This window comes from Dendropsophus ebraccatus, chromosome 6, assembly GCF_027789765.1.
Source record: "Dendropsophus ebraccatus isolate aDenEbr1 chromosome 6, aDenEbr1.pat, whole genome shotgun sequence".
Classification (NCBI taxonomy): Eukaryota; Metazoa; Chordata; class Amphibia; order Anura; family Hylidae; genus Dendropsophus; species Dendropsophus ebraccatus.
In genome coordinates this window covers 28,392,247-28,412,241 of record NC_091459.1, presented here as the reverse complement: position 1 = coordinate 28,412,241, position 19,995 = coordinate 28,392,247, and the positions used below count along the sequence as shown (strand labels likewise).

General features: G+C 44.1%; 1 protein-coding gene across 4 annotated transcripts in view; it reads left to right on the top strand.

The window, feature by feature from the left end:
* Nucleotides 1–19,995, top strand: part of LOC138795522 (midasin-like) — a 75,193-nt gene that overhangs the window by 13,977 nt on the left and 41,221 nt on the right. For all 4 annotated transcript variants that reach the window (XM_069974734.1, XM_069974735.1, XM_069974733.1 and 1 more), the window contains 11 exons: nucleotides 326–449; nucleotides 1,913–2,123; nucleotides 2,352–2,580; nucleotides 2,668–2,776; nucleotides 2,945–3,115; nucleotides 9,121–9,335; nucleotides 10,344–10,731; nucleotides 12,386–12,495; nucleotides 14,091–14,793; nucleotides 17,315–17,476; nucleotides 18,200–18,467. In XM_069974734.1, coding sequence (XP_069830835.1) covers nucleotides 326–449; nucleotides 1,913–2,123; nucleotides 2,352–2,580; nucleotides 2,668–2,776; nucleotides 2,945–3,115; nucleotides 9,121–9,335; nucleotides 10,344–10,731; nucleotides 12,386–12,495; nucleotides 14,091–14,793; nucleotides 17,315–17,476; nucleotides 18,200–18,467 — 2,690 coding nt within the window. The remainder of the gene's footprint in view (nucleotides 1–325; nucleotides 450–1,912; nucleotides 2,124–2,351; nucleotides 2,581–2,667; nucleotides 2,777–2,944; nucleotides 3,116–9,120; nucleotides 9,336–10,343; nucleotides 10,732–12,385; nucleotides 12,496–14,090; nucleotides 14,794–17,314; nucleotides 17,477–18,199; nucleotides 18,468–19,995) is intronic.

Genomic DNA, 19,995 nt, shown 5'->3' with positions numbered 1-19,995 from the left:
GAAAATACGACAGAAGAAAAGCCTGTGCACCTAACCATGGTGGAGGGACTAACAGGGATGAGAGCCATTCTAGAAAACTGCTTCCAAAGCCCCACTTCTGGAGGACAAGATGCATATAATCCCAAGGAGTCAAAGTCTTTATTAATGACCATTCAAAGGCCGTACAGTCATATTATTTTTGGGGACTTTATTTTTTTTTAATGCAGTGGAAGTTTTGTCTCGTAGATTAGTGTCTGCAAGTATTGATGTAATTTCTAGTCTTTGTGCAAAAAATATTGTTTGTACATACACCACCTGAAACTTGCTGCTACTTTTCTTGTTCTAGGCTTTCTGAAGAAGTCCAGTCCATATCTATGAATATTCAGGAGTGTCTTTCAGAATCCTCTTCTCAATCACCTGCCAGCATAAAATTGTTGCAGAAAGTGCTTGGTAGACCATTACCATTCAAGGTATTTATGAGATGGAATAATTTCTGCTATTTCTTAGCTTTTTAGTTTACATATAGTCACACAGAGCAAAATAAACATAATTACAGCCCATATGGTTAATGATACGCTTATCTAAAATTTACTATTTACTTCTAGTTACAAGGAGTTGTTGGTGATGTTTGTTGGTCATTCTGTGATAATTGTTATGTTATATTTTTTGCTGTCATGGACTAAAGTGGTGTATTGTGGTGTGTATGTAGTTTAAGTATTGTGCATGCAGAGTTTCATGATTGCCAGGTTGTTTATGGGACCATTTAGGTTATAGTGGGCTGCACATCCCTTGTTTCCTCAGAGTGGGAAGGTTAATGGGGACCATTAGTACACAGCACAATCATCTCTCAGTAGATTAATCTGTCAATCTAAAGACCATGAGGCTATCCCGAACCACCACTAAGGGTACTATCACACGGAAAGATAAGTGGCCGAATTGGCCCGATTCGGCTGATTATCGCTCCCGTGTAATAAATGCAACGATCAGCCGATGACAACGATCATCGGCTGATAGTTGATATAGGTTAGGACCTATTTTTGTCGGGCGTCGACCGCGCCACGAGTGGCGACTAGCGATGTGGCGACTTCACAGCGGCCTTTTAGCTGATAGGCTGCTCAGCCAATCACAGGCCGCGGCGGTCCCGGCGGCCTGTGATTGGCTGAGCGGCCTATCAGCTGACAGGCCGCTGTAAAGCTAGAGCGCGCGCGGGATCCGGGGAGAAGCTGACTGCAGGAGCAGCCTTGGAACCTGGATGGGTAATGTATGCCAGTTTAGCAAGGGCTGCAAGGACATCGGTAACGATGTCCTTGCAGCTCTTGTTAAACGGTTATCAGGCCGTGTAATAGGCCCAGTTAACGAACAACGATCTAGCAGATCGGCGCTCGTTTACAGGTGTTATCGGGCCTGCTCGGCCCGTGTAATACCACCCTAAGAGGTGATTGATAATCAAGGACAATCCCTTTGTTCAGAGAGAGATAAGCCGCAGTGAGAGCTATCTTGCTGCAGTTTACCACTCCCCATAAAAAACACAGTAACACTTAGCTGTGCTGAAAGTTCCTCTGTGTGGGGAGTACGGGTAGCAGGTGGGAGAAAATTGACAGCTAAACAATCATTCGGCTGTGAGTTATCGAAGGTGTATAGCCACCTTATCAATGACTTTTGTTCCTGCTTTTTCTCAGAGCTTGCCCAACAAATTAGTCTTACACATTAGCTTTACACATCCATACCTTGTAGCATGAGCATTGCTTGTTTAATTTATACCCTAAATCCTTCCAATTGTCTGCACAAACAATCTTCATCTTTTCACTTTGTCCAAGAGACCTATGTGTTTGTACACAGCATATTAGCATCATTATAGATCTTGAGTTGTCAGATTGTTATTATCTGCTATATGTTGGTTTAGTGCATCAATATTTTTCTTCCCATTATACAGGAGGATTCTATAGTACAATGTGTGCAGAAGTTAAAAGCACTAAGCGCTGCACTTAATGTAACAGACCTGAGACCAGTTAAACAAGACAGCACATGGCAGCTAGAGATCTACAAGCTAAATACATCTTGCACAGCTTGGAAAACGAAGTTTGACTTAATGCAAGTTTTGGCCTCTGTTCTTAAAGCAAATCATCAAGAAGACATTAATGCTGGTAAATTTTTAGTTTTTTTTCCCTTCCCACAGTCATTACTTTTCAATGAAGAGTCCGATAGGCTTCTGTGTTCAGTCAATGGGATTTGGTTGCTGAAATAAAGAAGCACTACTGCTGTCTTATTTCTTATTTTCTGGAATGGCTGACCTTATATGTTGTCTTTTTAGTATCTTCAGAATATTGGCTCTTACTTAACAAATAAACCATAGTTTGTCGTCTTAATTTCAGACCATCTTATTGAGTCAGTGGAATTACTGAGATCGCAGGTGAAAAAACAAGGTATTATTCTTGCTCCCGGAGACAACAATCAAGAAGAGCGTACGTGTGTACCACTAAACCAAGAATGTTTGGCAAAGCTTTCAAGTCGGGTTCAAATGTGGCCTGGGATGGAGTACCTCATGCTGTTGTGGCAGTATAAAATGATTACTGACCTGTTGTCCCATTCCTACTATGTTAGGTGACTATGTGAAAGCTCTATATTAGAAACATGCAACCATCTTATTTGTTTAATGAGTTATTACTACTTTTTTTTTCTCTTTTGCAGAAAGAACATACAGTCAGAGCTTAACCAGTTGGTTGCTTTTTGCTTGGAGCATACACCAGTGTCTGTAGAGCACCTTCGAGCCTTCAGCTTCCTTAGCCAGCAGACTGAGGTAATGCTTTAGCTATTTTATGAAAAAAAAAAAAAAAACTTCTGTGATCTGTGTGTGTATATAGGGATTGTGCAGTAGCGTTTATTCTACACTGCTTTGCTTTCTAGAAGATTATTGTACTCATCTGTTTTCTGGAATTATTGTGCATCTAAGATCTTTTAATTTCAGGTAAACTCCGGTGATGTTGCGTTACTGTGGTCAGAGTTGATCAGTGGCGTATTGTCGTATTTTTGGAATAGTACTGTAACCACTGATCCAGATTATTGGTCGTCCTGGAAAGTACACTTCTGCCCAGATGATGTCAGTGCCCCCCATACTCTAATGGAACCCTCCATGAAGGTTTGTAAGAAGTACAGTGCACAACAGCTCTGTGATCATATACTATTAAACTAATATCAAGTTATAAAAAAAGTTTAAGATTTTAAGTTTCTTTGCGTCTTATTGGGGGACACAGATACCATGGGGTATAGGCTGCTGCCACTAGGAGGCGCTGACACTAAGAGAAACAAAGGAAGTGACTCCTCCTGAGCAGGATATACCCGCCCACAGGCACTGAGCTAAACCAGTTTAGCTTAGTGTCAGTAGGAGGCAGACACAGGTCTGGGTCTCCAGACCAGTTTCTTCCTTTATGTTTAGTTAGTTGGTTTTTCTTTTTCCTTCTAGGTCCTATGGATTCTTGGGCACGGTGGGTTATCTAAAACTCACCCTGATCCCCCCACTATGCGACCAGGGAACAGACCATAAATGTAAATGGGCTGTGACCCCTCGGTCGCCACCGGCCGGCAACGTGACACCAGGGCCCCAGATCAGTCTGACTATCTGGTCGCCTTTCTGCGGACTCTGTATCCGCACAGCCCCTTCCCGCCTCGCCCCCCAAAGCTTGGCGCGTTAAGGTGAGGCACCCACCGGCTGAAGACGACAATGGTGAGTATGGGCTCCTATATAGGTGAGTATATTCCCCCTGCCCTCCCTCCCAGGCCGCCATTTTACTCCACATAGGCAGCTCCCAGGCAGATACTCCTCTCCCCTCAGTCGGTAGCAGGCCAGCCCTCTCCACCATTTTATTTTTATTAGTATCTCTCTCTCTGGGTGCCACTGTGAGGGATGTTCCTCCCCTGACTGGGTGCTGCGCAGGCCGCAGCTTCCCGCACTTTTCCTTTTCATGTGGCTCTAGAGACCATACTAAAGGATGCTCCGCCCCTTTTCCCTAAGCCCCGCCCCTTACCGGGTGCCGCGGCATCCTGCCCTTTTTTCCCTATATTGTGGCTCTCCAGAGTACACACAGGGCTACCTCCGCCCCCTCCTGATATGCCCCGCCCCTTTTCGGGCGCTGCGCGGCCCTCTTCATTACTTCTCATTATGTTTGGCTCTCACTGGAGCCTGCTCTGGGATGCCCCGCCTTCTCAGGTAAGCCCCGCCCCTTCCGGGGTGCCGCGCGGCCCGGAGAATTGCGCCTTTTTTCTTAACTGTGGAGCCTGCACTGGAATGCTCCGCCCCCTCCCGGCAGGCCCCGCCCCCTTCGGGAGTCGGGTGGGCCTCAGCATCCCACCTTAATCTTACCTGTGGCTCTCCGTGGAGCCTTCACAGTAAGATGCTCCGCCCCCTCCCGGTAGGCCCCGCCCCTTTTCGGGTGCAGCGCGGACCGTGGCATTCCCCCTTTTGGCTCTCTCCAGAGCCTGCACTGAGGGATGCTGCTTCCCCTCCCCCTGCCATGTGTGTGTGTGCGGTCTCCTGATGGAGCTACCACACACACTGCCCTTCTATTCCAGCAGCTTGGGACACTTGATGCATCTCTCCTGCCACCTACTGGTGGAAGTGGTTATTACACCATTACATATATGAGAATGGCTTGCATCATGTTTTATTATGGCCAATGTTCCATATAATGTTCCAGCAACCCTTGGTCTGCAGATCCAGCATTTTTGGTGCTGGTTGACACCTCTGTGTCAGATTTTATATATATAAGATTACATTAATACTTATATACAGACACTCTGGTTCCCCTCCAACCACATACGCACAGACATATTCCCCATCACCATACAGTGTTTCTGTGCCCTCAGTGAGATCCTCTGCTACATGGTGTCACGAGAAGTTCATGGAACCAGACACGTTACCCACTATCCAGGCGGTGTATCTGTGCTCTGAGCAGAACCCTCTGCTACATGGTGTCACGAGAAGTACATGGAACCAGACACGTTACCCGCTATCCAGGCGGTGTATCTGTGCTCTGAGCAGAACCCTCTGCTACACGGTGTCACGAGCAGGACACGGAACCAGACATGTTACCTGTTTCCAAACAGTGTATCTGTGTTCTGAGCAGAACCCTCTGCTACACAGTGTCACGGTAAGTACACGGAACCAGACACGTTACCTGTTTCCAGACAGTCTATCTGTGCTCTGAGCAGAACCCTCTGCTACACAGTGTCATGGTAAGTACACAGAACCAGACACGTTACCTGTTTCCAGACAGTGTATCTGTGCTCTGAGCAGAACCCTCTGCTACACAGTGTCATGGTAAGTACACGGAACCAGACATGTTACCTGTTTCCAGACAGTGTATCTGTGCCCTGAGCAGAACCCTCTGCTACACAGTGTCACGGTATGTACATGGAACCAGACACGTTACTCGTTGACAAACTATCTCTAAGCAGAACCCTCTGCTACATGGTTTCACAAGCAGGACATGAGACCAGACACATTACCGTTCCTAAGGGGACTACTGTGTTCTTGAGGCAGAATCCTTTGCTAAATGATGTCGCAAGCAGGACATGGAACCAGACACATTACCTATTACTATGCTGTGTTCCTGTGCTCTCACAACAGAACAGTCTGCTACATGGTTTGTTAGACAGGTTATGGGACCGGACTCATCACCCATTGCCAGTCGTTGTTCCGGTGTTACTCAGAGCTTCCAGTCCTGTCACTCACATCACCCATTAGCGGGCGGTGCTTCAGACCTGCCTCTCATCTTCATGACATAGATTCCTTTACTACATGATGTCACAGACATAGAACTGGACATGTTACCCCCTCCCAGGTGGTGGTACAAGGTTATTCAGACCTCTGCCCTCTGCTGCATGATATGGCTCCAACTACATTACCTGTAGTTCGGTGTGCACAGATTGTGGTATTCTGTTACACGATGTAATACACCACCTTCAGGTTTGCTCACTATCCTGGTGATGCTGGGCAGTTCTCGTATCCAGTCCTCATTTACATAGGGACACAGTCCTGATCTCTTCCTGCTCCCAGGGCACACACTGTAGGCTTCTGTTTACAGGTCTGACCAGGCACGTTACCTGTTTCCAGTCCAGGTATTTGTATCTCTTGAATGCTGGTCTTCTGTTACTTACTGCTTGCAGCTACTCTGCTCGTGTTACCCTGTATATTACCTTTCATCCTCGTAGGACTTCCATGATCTGTGCCTGTCACTTCAGGGGATCATCATGGGGTAACTTGTTACTACACCATGTTGTCTTCTATATTTCCACTAACAAGTCTCATTACCTGCTCTCAGGCAGCGTAACCTTGTTGTATTCCTCTTGGGCTGTATCCTTTCTAAAGCCCAAGCATCCTGCTACGTGTCCCACTACACGAGGTACAGAACCCTTCGCTTTACCTGCCCCTGGACTGTTGGACTCTCATACTCTGGTCCTCTGAGTGGCCGGCAGCATACAGATCCGGTCACTATTTCATCCTGGTACTGTCAGGGTAGTTCTTCTGTCCTTTGTCTGGGCATAACTACCATGTTCTGGCATTTGTCTCGCTGGCTGTTCCCCAGTAGTATGGCTTGAATTGCTTAGGCCGTCCCCTCTTTGATCTGGATGAAGTGAGGCCTCTCTGCTCCTCAGGTAAAACAGTAAAGGGTTTCTTCTACCCCTGGTGTGTAGGACATCAATTGCCTACATGTCTATCACAGTGCTACTTTAGGACTTCTCCTTCTGCATCTGCCTATGGCCAACATGGCAAGTATTAGTCTTCTCTCTTAGGCAGCTGCAGTGTCACAGGGTGAGGATTTCCTGTTTACTGCCTGCACTGTTTCTCTACCGTCCTAAGCATAGGTGTATGGTCTCTTCGTGGTCTAGCTTCTCCAGGTGTCCTTGCTTGGCCATATGGACTATGAAGCATTGCTCTCAGTTCAGGGTTTTGCAGTGCTCCCGCTTACACCATTACTCCTTCTCCCTGGCTTAATGCACTGTTGTGCATGACCCCCCCATCCTGGGTTTGGTTTTTTACCACTCAGTCAGAAAATCTTCAAGCAGCCCTTCCCTCCTCCAGGAGGATGGAATATTTAGTATAAGTATCCTCCTGAGGACTGCTATTCCGTAATAGCTTCTTCCGACAGGCAGGTGTGGGTTTCTGACCCTCACTGGCCTCTATGAGCACTCCTGCTTGAATTCCTTGTCCTTGGTCTTGTTGTTGACTGGCCATCCCCCTCCCTTATGTTGTCTCCCATGTGGATTCCTTGAGAACTTAATCCCTTGAGGGTTTCTCTCCTTGGAAACAGGGTTGTTCACTGGCCCATTCTGGCAGGACTTACATTTGCTGTTCTGCTCTTACCAAGCAACGTCTCTGCTCACCCTTTGAGGCGTTGGTTTCTGGATCTAGTTTACATATGGACTCTAGTCTATGTATTACCTGTTGTGCCCATTGTCCTGTGACAACTCCCATGCCCATCAGCCTTACCTTGACCTCCCTTGACAGTTTTCTTCTGGGACTCCAGGCTCTCGAGTACCTCTAGGCTTCCTTGGAGCGGAGTGTTTTATATGATCAACCTCCTTTCTAAGGCTCTAACAGCCCATGGAGTTGTTTTTTCCCCGGCTTACCGGCTTTCCTCTGCTCCTCTTTTCTGCCGGGCACTGCGGGGTACCAGGTACTACTGTACTCCTTCCAGGACAACTTACTCAAGATTCTGATCTTGTTTTTTTCCTTCCCTGGACTGCATTATGCTTGGACAGCTTGATTCTTCTTATTAACATGTGTTTCTCAGATGGGATAACTCATGTCATAGGCCATGGCTTCTCTTGTGCTCAAGTTTTGTCTTCTCAGTGAAGACTGTACTCCTAGGCCCATGGAGCTTTCAGCCTGGCCATTCTTCCCAGCTCCATAGTCAAGGACGCAGCTTCTCCTGCATCTCATGTGGCACCTTCTATGAGAGACGCTCAGTCCTCTCTCTCCTTTATTTGACGCCTTAGACCTCTATGTGCCATGAAACATTTTCCAGTCTCTCCCGTCATAGTTGTATTTGCCTTTTATTCTGTTCTACCTCAGAGTAAGTCCCTGCCGCCTGTGGTCACCCACTTGGCTGGGCGTCTGCTTTTTTTCCCCACATCTAGCCTACTAGTTCTGTTGGACTCGATGTTACATCATGTTGCTGGCTTCCAGGACGGACACAACCCACTCTGTCTGCCGTGCAGCACGTTGCTCCCAGGGACTAGACATTTTTTCCTTTGCTGCGGACCTGTAGGGGTTTTCTCTGATGCATTCAGCATCATCCCTTGCTCTATTCCTAGTTGATGGTTGTGTTGGTGCTATTCTGTGCCTTCTCACCAAGCGCTCTTGTCTAGCGGTTATCTTTCCCACCCCATGGACTGCTTTTGGACGTCCCATGGTATCTGTGTCCCCCAATAAGACGCACGAGAAAAGAGGATTTTTTACTCACCGTAAAATCTCTTTCTCGTAGTCTTCATTGGGGGACACAGCACCCACCCATTTTCTTTTGGGGTTTTTCCTCGGTATGGTAGTTTTCTCCGTTTTTGGTGTTATTCCTACTTTACCTGTTCTTGACTTCTCCTACTGCTCTTGTACAAACTGGTTTAGCTCAGTGCCTGTGGGCGGGTATATCCTGCTCAGGAGGAGTCACTTCCTTTGTTTCTCTTAGTGTCAGCGCCTCCTAGTGGCAGCAGCCTATACCCATGGTATCTGTGTCCCCCAATGAAGACTACGAGAAAGAGATTTTACGGTGAGTAAAAAATCCTCTTTTTCCATTGTCAGATATAACAGAAGTAAGGAAAATTGGTTTCTGAAAAATATGGATAGCCAGGAATTCTTTATTTGTGAAATAGGCAGAATGGGGGGAATTTATCAGTGCTTTCACTGGAAAACTAGTTTTTCTGTAATTTTGCACAAAACACAGGAAAAAGATGCAATTTTATGTGCAGATGAAGATATTGGTGCCAGTTTTACACCTTTAGTACATAAACCATTAATAGGCCCCCCAATTGTATGCATTTGGGGTTTGTTAGTTAGCTTTACCAATGTAGGGCCTGGCACATAAGAGTCAATGCTTCTAGCTGACCATATGCTTTTGCCTGTGTTTATAACAATTACCTGTTTTTCAGGGTCCTGGTATTTTAAACAGAGCTGTGTTGTCAAAATGCTTCTGTGAAGTTCTGACCGGCAGCAGCAAGGCATTGACCTGGGATATGAATGAGCTTCCAGCCCTCCTGTCTTCACGTGTAAGCCTTGGAGAGGGAGTTGAAAGACTTCAGCAATTGCATGAAATCAGTTCTACAATTTGGACAAATATGGCAGTTTCTTCCTTGGCAAGCTTTAGGTATGAAACCATAGTTTTTTGTTTTTTTTGTATCATAAAGAAAATTAGGTCAAATGTGCTACACTGCGTGAAATGAAACGCGTCAAATGTACAAACATTAATTATTAATCCCCCATGGGCCTCTATTGTTTTGATAACCTCCTGCCCTTGGTTACAACCCACTAAGGGTATGTTCGCATTGAGCAAAAGTGGCAGAGTTCCGCCGCAGAATCCCGCCTGCCTCAGTGTGGCACTGTTTCTCTTTGGAAGGGCCCGTGCGTCTCCGCGTCCATCACTCTCTGCTCAAAGAATTGACAGAATTCTGCCACTTTTGTTCAGTGTGAACATATCCGAAGGTGGGCCAGGCATGCTTAGTTCAGCTGCAGTCTACAGGAAGTACTGGCAGTTGTTCTCCACTGAGCCTGCAAGCAAGAGGAATTGTGGGAAAGTATGTGCACTGTTGCTCGGCATCAGTAGGGTCACAGTTTAGAGAGGAAACTAGGAACTGATTAGATCCATAGGAGAGAGAAACCGTATAGTCATGGCTAGGGCTAGAGCTTAAAGCTTTTTCCTACATTCAATGATACACTGAAGCTATGGACAGAAAGCCCTGTAGTGGACTCTTTCCTTGCCTGGCATGATGTATCCATATGATGCCGAGAGCAGGGTAAGTGTTTGCCGCACTGTAATAAAGCAGCTGCACGGCTGTGTCTATAAAGTCCCGTGAAGATTCAGACACTTCCCTGCTCCAGGCACTACATAGCTTCTCCGTCCCTCTGAGAATAAGCCCTTACTGTACTCCTTTACCTATATAAATGTGGAACACATCTGATTTTACCAACTTTGTTTTGTGGCACATCCTTTTTAACACCCATTTGCTATTGAATTTTAAAAATTACCCTTTTTTTTTTCTTATGTCTCATTACATTGTTTTTTGTTACCCTGAATTTTTTTTTATGTCTAAACAGCAATAAAATGTGTGCTACAATTATTATATACGGTTTCCATCATATTTGTGTTTGTTTGCAGAAACACTGACGCCAGACTTCAAGGTCTTTTACTATATCACCATTTTGTTGCTCTGAAGGACCTTGTACCAGAAAGTCTACAAGAAGAATTTTTGCAGTATTGTGACCACCTTCCAATGAAAGACCTCTCTGCATTTCACTATATTCAGGATATCTTAAGAGACTGGTCTAATGAGGAGAGGTTACCAGGAACAATTGTAAAACTCTGGATGACTTGCTTACAGCAGTTTTATTCTGATGTTGATGATGCAGTTCAGGCCTCTGAAGCCGCCCATCGTGGTTCTTTGTGGATTAACTTGGGCTTACTGCAAATTCATCTTTGGCTGCCACAAAGTACCTTTGACCCAGCAGTGAAAAGGAAATACAAATTGCAGTATGCAGAAGAAGAGGTAAATGAATATAGGATGAAGGCTATGTTCACAAAGGGGGTTATCAAAGCTTTAAAAATAGAAGGCCAATCCACAGCAGAGTCTATTAATATTAGAGTATTAGGGAGTCCCATAACCATCACCAATGCACTAATTGAAGATGCTAAAGGCCCTATTCCACAGAACAATTATCAGGCGTATTTGGCTGATGTCAGCCGTTATGGCCGATAATCGTCCCGTGGAATAGAAGGCAACGAATAGCCGACATCCTTCATATCGGCTGATCGTTGCGTCGTTTGTCTTTCAAACATGTTGAACAACAAAAGACTGATAGCAGCGATCTGCTGCCATTGCACCTGACCGCCACTATCCTCTATGGGCTGCCCGGATGATCTAGAGATCACCCAGGCAGCTCCCTGCGGCCCCTCCCGCACTTGTTTGCTCCTCGTTCCCCACTTGCTGCTACTGCTATTACATGCGGTGGCGGCAAGCGGGGAACGAGGAGCAAACAAGCACACGTTTGCTCCTCTATGTCAGCCCGTGGAATAGGGCCTTAAGGCACTTGTGTGAGCACACAACCTCTTCAGTATTTAACTAATCTCATAGCTGCCGACACTGTGTGGTTTGTAGCAGTAGTGTAAACTCTTTAATTAGCTTATTAGCGGGGTGCTGGATGTTAGGGTTAGGCCGCATTTACACGTTCCGCACAGAACGTGGAAAAATTCAGAGAGCACAGGGTGGTCGGAACGTATGAGTAATACTTACCTGTCCTCGTACGACTACAGTGCCATTACTCACGGTCTGCCTTCTTTTCTCCTGTTTATCCTTCCTTTGTCTCGACCTGGCAGGAAATACCCGCTCAGCTAGTCAGTGACTACAGAGTTGCCCCACCTTAGTCACTGACAGATTGAGCGCCATTTCTGAAATGCAGTCTTCAATGTAGATCATATTTCATACTAATTAAACTTCAAAGGTGGTTTAAGGCCATAAAGAGGACAGTGGAGAGATGTTGTTTGCTTAGTGTCATCATCTTCTGACCACTAAAATAAACTGCAGTGGTGCATGGGTGCATGTAGGTGTTCCTTTACATTTAGCCATATAAGTTAGGCTGTTGTAGTATGAGGGCATTTCTGAGTCTGCATTTTATCCTAAGGTCCCATCCCTACTGTGGGGCTAACCACCTGAACTGACAGCATCATAGGCCTGCTCATAGTTTTCTGTATTGTTGTCGCTTTGGGTTATCAGAACCACAATTACATGCACGCAGCTTTGCAACACAGACAGATCTGCTCTCTCTCTCTCTCTCTCTCTCTCTCTCTATATATATATATATATATATATATATATATATATATATATATATATATATATATATATATATATATATATATATATATATATAGAGAGAGAGAGAGAGATATGCGCACAAATAATTTTAATATATACATGTCTCTACCATACTCTACTTCTGCTGTGCTAAAATCCACACCTACAAATCTGTAGCAGATTAAGTGCGTGTGAACACACCTGAAATCTTGTGAGAAGTACATACACCACTTACCTCATTTAATTTACTAAATACAGGTTCATGTACAGTTAAATTCGTTTGTTGTATTTTTTCATTAATGGTAGTTTAAAAAGACTGACTGTGCCCATTTTTTATTATACTTTTCAGCTGCATGAACTGGAGCTCGAATGGAAAACGCGCAATTTGTCATGTAGCCTTCTTACAGGAAAAGAGCTTAATGACGAGGCACTGCAAAAACACACTCACCCTCATATAAGGTGGGCCTTTGATTTCTTATTAGAGACTCCCTGTAGCCCATAAGAGATGCATGCCATTCTGGGATTCCTTAAAGGGGTTATCCAGGAAAAAGCACACCTACTTTCTTACAAAACCAGCACCACACCTGTTCCCAGGTGTTGTGTGGTATCCGAATTATGCTCTATTCACTGAACTGAGCTGTGAAATCACACCCAGACAAGAAGAGTGCTGTTTTTGGAAGAAAAAAAACATTGTTTTTTAAAGCGATCGTGCAGCTGCCTGTACTTAACCTATAAAACACTGTGATAATGTTTAAGGGAGTTAGTGACAGGAAAAGTACTTGTCACTGACTGATAAGGATGTTCGCATCCTGATGTGGAAGTACCCATCATTTTCCCTGACAGCCAGGGGGGGAATTCTTGCCTCCATCCTGTTGAATCAGTGATCTTCTCATAGTCTGTCTCAGGCAGACTCTATGGGAAGATTGCCGATAATACTGAGCAATGCTACCCCACCCTCTTAGGCACTGTATAGTCTGCTGCCTCACAGCTGTGTCTCTGAAATTAGTTTGTTACATCCTCAGCTGTTTTAAATAAGAATAGCATAGCCTCTTCTGACTTGTAATGCTGCAAGTGAGCATGTCTGTCAAACAAGGTAAAACTAGACCACTGCTACTATTGCTTCTACAACTAACCTAGGCAGTGAGCTATAAATTCCTTAACAGAGGCGCCATTGTCCCTGTGTCTCGTAACTGAGCATTAGAAGGCTGTTCTTTCTGACCATCTTCATAGCACCTATCTCCAGCTGGAGACCTGGTGTAATATGATTCTGTGGTGATGGGTGCTATGGAGATGAAGCAGAAAGCTTGTCGGATAGCTGCATTTAATCCAAGATCTGTCCCTTGTTCCGTTCAGCAGTTGATGGAGTTATTGTCCTAAAAAATTACTTTTAAACTAGCAGCCCTGTGTCATACTGGCGTGGCCTAGAGCGCCCATGCCCTAGAGAGAAAAAAATAAATAAAAATTTCATATATATATATATATATATATATATATATATATATATATATATATATATCTCGCTATCACAATGGAGAGGTGTAGCAGGCCTAGGGCATAGACACTCTAGGCCACACCACTTTGACCCGGTGTTGCTAGTTGAAAGGTTGCACAGCAGTTGGTGGGGGGCTAATTGCAGGTACTGATTGGCCCTAACATTGCAGTCCTAAATGCTAAGTACACACAGAGCTTAGATTTTTCTTTTTCTCAACACTGACTGTTTCTAAATGCACCAACAGATTGCTGTATGTTCTTTAGGCAAAAAAAACCAACAAACTAAAATGGAGTTTAGCTGTAGTCCCACCTTTAGAGCGCTATCAGCTTTAAAGATAAACTGCAAATGGCACAGAAACCGAGCTAAGGATGATGGTAAGAACCTTGCCTTCATCCTCAGCCCCCCATGCGCTGTAGGGACATAGCAGGCTAGATTCTTCTAACCTGCTCATAGTTTCCCTTTTCTTGTTCAGGTTGGAAACCATTTCACGTTTCAGCTTCCAAGTGATGTGGTAACTGTTGAATGTTTTCTGATCGGTTTGTCTTGCCTTGTTTCTCCACAGAGCCCTCCTGCACAGAATCCAGAAGCTGAAAGCTATTATATATAATCTTTCCAAAAAGCAGGCTTACCGCCCTAAAAGTCCAACTTACAACACCTTGTACCAGGATGTTCACAATTACCTCAACAGCATTGGAAAAATGTCTTCCATTCAGGATTTTTCTACACGTCTTCAGAAAGCCCTCAGTGGAAAGGCTACAAAGTCACGTCATGGTATACTTAACCTGCTTGCTGAAGAGGTCACGTGGCAGCAATCACAACACCAATTCAGAAAGCGTCTTTCTGAGGAGTATTCACTATATCCAGATATGGTGACTCCTCTTCAAGCTGCCATTTTGCAAATGCAACATGGAATGAGAGTAATAGCCTCTGAGCTGTACGTGACCATGAACAGCACCTTAATCTCTCCATCCAAGATTACAGGCCTGATTTCATCACATCTTGTTTTTCCGTCTACATCTGAAACCTTTCCTACATACTTTTCACACGCTGACAGTCTGTGTTCTGTTGGTTCACTTGACATTCTGAAAAGCCTTAAAAAACTTTCTCAAAAATATCCCGGCAAAGACCGAGCCAAGACTGATTTAAGTAGTTGCCTAACTAAGGAGCAGCTGCTTGTCAATGGGTTACTCTATCTGCGCTCTCATATTCTCTCAAATGGTGAAATGGATCAAAAGTCTCTAAAGCTCTTCAGGCACATATGTCAGGTCAGTGGTTCCTGCTGTGGTTTGTATTTTTGTTTATATAATACAGTTGAAAAAAGACACATCTGTTAGTTTAGGGCCCGTTCACACTACAGAATTGGTGCCGGAATTCCACTCGGAACCCCTGTTCATGGACTCTGCTTGGAATCCGGCCTTCTATCCCTTTCAATGCGAGGGCTTGCGCGCCTCTCCGCTCAAAGAATTGACATGTCAAGTGTCACTCTTTTTTTCATTTTTTTTCATTTTTTTTTGCAGAAATCAATAGTCCAGACGATTTTAAGAAACTTTGTAATTGGGTTTATTAGGCAAATACGCCATTATCTGCATTCATGGATATATGAAAGAAAAAAGCAATAAGCGCTGCATGTGCAGGAAAATGAACTCTGAGGGAGCCACAAACACAAGTACACAGTATGCACGCTCACCTGATGTGGTCGTACTGAATTAGGCATGACACTATTCAGAGCTTGAAATTGCAGTGGGATTGCAGCCTGCCATCTTCCGGTAACTCAGCCAGGAGTTCTGTCAGCAAGATTAGCACAAAGAAAAAAGGATAAAAGCAGTGGCTTTCCTGGCGCAGTCCGTCTGGACCAGTAGTCTGTCTGGATAACTGGGTTTCCTCAATGTTACCAGACACTGACTCCACGTTATGGTGAAAAGAAGTTCTTTGTTTGCATTCACCTACGAGTTTCACCTTATGTCACATGCCTGATGAAGAGGAGGGGAACCTCTTCGAAACCCATAGCTGAATGCAAATAAAGAACTACTTTTCACCAGAACGTGGAGTCTGTGTCTGGTAACATTGAGGAAACCCAGTGATCCAGACATCAGACTCCTAGTCCACATGGACTGCGCCAGGGAAGCCACTGCTTTTATCCTTTTTTCTTTGTGCTAATTATCTCCATTCAAAAAGAATTTCCCCAGGTCCGTCCCCCAGTCGGGCCTTGTCTGTCCTATGGAGAGGGGAGGAGGGAGATTAGTTGGCAGCAGAGAACACAGGATTACACAGCGGGACCTGTGTGAAAATGGTATTCAGAGGTCAGTGCTGACTTCAGAGGAGATAGCCGGTGATGTAGCTGTAAATTAATTCTTTGTTGTCCTGTTTTGGTGCCTCATCTCCCTCCACCCCTCCCCTCTCCATAAGAGAACCATGAAGACAGGGGGGAGAACTTCAAACTGCTTTTCATGATAAAAATGCATTTTTTTGGCTAATAAACCAAATTACAAAGTTTCTTAAATCGCCTGGACTATTGATTTCTGCAAAAATAATTTAAACAGTGACACTTTAAGCAGAAGGGCACGGAGAGTGGAGGCGCATGAAGCCTCCCATTGAAAAGTGATAGCAGACGGGATTGCAGCGGCATCCCTGCGCTGGGGTTCCCAGCAGAATTTCGGCTTAGATTCCGTAGTGTGAACGGGCCCTTAGGCTGTGTCAAGCCTGGTGAAGATTTGTCTGTATCAGCAATTTACCATTTAGTCTGCAGTATTGAGGTGGTAGTGAACTACTTCCACCTTCAGCTGACAGGCTGTGCGGTTTCCATAATAATTTATTTGAGCTTACTCTGTGTCCCCCTGACCTTCTTGGGTTTCCTGTCACATAAAAAAGGTAAACACAGTTCTCAAAGTAAGAACTGTGCTTTCTACTGAGAACCAAACACAGGAAGCTTTCTCCCTGCATTCAGACTCTTGAGCTTGAGCACACCACCTGTAAGCCTAATAGATGGAACATTGGGAATTCTGTGTCCTCCCAGCAGTGTTCATTATATAGATCTCTGTAATGCTGCGTTTACACGGAGCGATAATTCGCCCAATCGATCGTTTAAACGATTTTGAAGCAACGATTTGGTTTTTATAACGATCAGCGTTTAGACGAATAAATCGTTCGAAAAATCGTAAGAAATCGTTAATGCAATCGTTTTTTAAGAACACTTAAGCCCATCTTTTACATAGGGTGAATCTTCAAAAGACTGTTTACACGAAACGATCTGCGAATTTTTAAGCGAACGATGAACGACGATTTGAGAACATGTTGAAAGATCAAAATGAACGATTTCTCGCTCATCGTTGATCGTTTGCTATGTTTACACAGAACGATTATCGCTCAAATGCGATCGTTATTGCGAAAATTTGAATGATAATCGCTCCATGTAAACGCAGCAATTAGTAATGACCAAAGGGCCAACAGGGAATTAGATGACTGTGCTCAGCATGTGGAGGATTGTCTGGGTAAAACAGGTCATGCTGCGACCATCGTTTTTTTTCAGCCCTAGAACAATGAATGCGCAACATCTAGTCAATGAATAAGACAGGCAGAACTTCAAGCCGAGTCCGCAGCACATGCTTCGCTTGAAATTCTGTGAGAATTACTCAGTGTGAACGGGCCCAAATAATGCAATTGTGGAAAACGTGTGTAAAATATGGGGCACATACACTGTAGGTTCCTTTATCTTTAAACCCAAGAATGTGCATCTTACCTTTGTAGGGTTTATGTGATGACTTTGTTAGAATGTATGTTTGTCTTTAGGCGATTATCAATGAGTGGGATGAGCAAGAGCAGAGCGCTAAAGAGCAGGAAGAGCAAGAAAGCAGCCTCTATAAATACAAAAGCAAAAGTGTTGGCTCCGGGGTTACAGAGGATGAAGAAGATGAGAGAGAATTCCGTTTGAGATTTCCACTTCATGATCAGGTATGATCCCCATGCTGAGTACTGAGAACAATACTCGCCATATTATTATTCATAAAGTTAAATTAGCTTTTCTGACCGTTGACCGCGCTGTCAGACAAACCCTCAAATCTATTGTTTGTATTGAAGATAATCAAAGTTTTTTGTTTTGTTTTTCTTTTTTAAAGGTGTGCGCTGAAAACTGAAGAGAATTTTTTTTTTTTTTTTTTTGCGCGAATACATTGCTTTAATAAAATTATATATTACTCTGTGATACAGTATTATCATTTTTTTAAAGCATTTTTTGTGTGCTTCAGTTGACTGGCAGCAGTAAGGGGTGACATGGTTGTCGAACAGCTCTATATAAAGCAGGGTCTCCCCTTGTGTACTATTTTTTTCTTATATACAGTTTTACTCTTTCTATGTTAAGTGATGGTCACAGTCCCCCTCCTTGCACATCTCACGGAGCATGCAAAGGATTGGGAATCACACAGCATGATGGTGCTGATATATCGATCTCCTAGCTGCACTAAATACATATCGTAGTTGTACACAGCTTCCCTACCATATATGCTGTGTCATCAGATTGATTTCGGCGAATAAAGTTTTATTCCGTTGCAGATAGAAGTGAGAGAAGTCCAGCCCGTAACTAGCCATGGATCTCTGACTGTCAGTGTGCTCTGCAAGGGTGATCAGTTTGTTAGTATAGTGTTCAAGTCCCTAACACATATCTTTGCTTCCTTTTAGGATTTTGCAGACCTAACAGAACAATTCAATCTGGATGATGTTATGGAGACCCAAGCCAGCGATAGTAAAGTAAATCAGTCTACACTAGTGTCACAGAGTTCAATGAATACTGTGATGCTCATTCATCAGCAGCTCTGTCTAACTGTTGCCAGATCTCTTTGGTATCACCAGAAGCCAGCACAGCATCTAACCAAAAATTACTTGAGTCTGTTCCTGTCTTGTTACCAGACCAGCGCTGCGCTCGTAGAATCTCTCTACCCTCTCATAGGTAAAAAGATTTTGTTTGTGTCTTATTTATCTCTTTTGCATCAGTTCTTTTGTAGACACTAATTTATACATAAATTTAAATTTAAGTAATCGTGGGAAAGGGTTAACATACAATTCTGGCAGCAATTTACAGCACTGGCGGTCTGTGGGCTCAGAAGCTGAAGCTGTATCTATGCGATTTATCACCGGTAGCTGGTTGCCCGTTGTTGGGTAACTGCTGAGACTGGAGCGAGACCTGATGCTGTGGTTAAAAAAAAAATAGAAAATACAGAATTACTTTAATCTTTCACCATATTTCAAAATGTGTGTCATATGTCATGTCATATAATGTGTTCCATTACAATACCAACACCGTATCCTGCAAAAAAACAAACCCCACACAGCTTCATCAACAGAAAAGTGATAGTGTTCTGGCTGTTAGAACATGGCAACATAAAAGTCAAAGGATTTACAATTTGTGACATAACTTTAGAATAGATAACTGCGGGGGAAGGGTCCATCTGTTAGGACACCAACCAATCACAAAAATGGGGGTCCTAAGTGCCCCTCTTTTGCATGAAGTACTGATGCAGTATGCCTTGTCCCTCAGTGTGCACCCTGTGGAACTTACAATGGTAGCCGAGCACTGTACTCTTTATAGAATTTGGATGCAGGTTCAGTGCACAATTGATGCTGTGTGTGAGTTCTAGCATTCAGACACCCCCAAGAATTGCTTATCACCTATGACTTTTCCTGTGAATGGGTAATCATTTCTTAAAGTAGGTTTGTTTGTTAAAAATAGTAACAGAAAAAAATTATTTAAAATATATATTTGGAATGGCCGTGTATCGACCTACAAAATGACAAATAAAAAGTAAGGTTTAAAAGTGACAGTCACCCCCTTTTTGCATTCTGACTTCTCTATCCAGGTGTAATGGGTAAATTTAGAAGTTTCATACCCTATTTAATATGATACGTCATGGTGCTTGTTCCAGTAAAAAGTGATCTTTCAACTGCAGGTTGTGCTAAGTGGGCTGGGCTTCACGGCAACAGTGCCACTTAGCCCCGCCCACTTGCGCCACCATTGACCCCACTCCCTCCATGATGTCATCGGCACATAGGCCTAGACCTTTAGGCCAGCCTGTTTCAATGGTTTGCAAGAGGGCAAGGCCTATGTGCCTATGATGTAATGGAGGGGCATGGCCAACAGTGGTGCTGTGGGTGGGGCTTAGTGGTGACATGAAGCCCCGCCCATTTAGCACAATCTGCAGTTGGTAAAAGATGACTTTTTACTTGAACAAGCACCATGACGTATGATATAAAATATGAAAACTGCAAAATTTACCTTTTACACCTGTGTAGAAAAGTCAGAATGCAAAAAGGGGGCGACAGTATCACCTTAAATACATTCTTTGCACCTACAATTGTCTGGCACATGTGATATCCAGGAACTTAAAGTGTCACTTCAAAACTCTTGACATGTCTCTATGACTTGTCCAAAGTTTTGTGATTGGTCCAGGTATGAGTGTTCAGACCCATACCGATTGGGA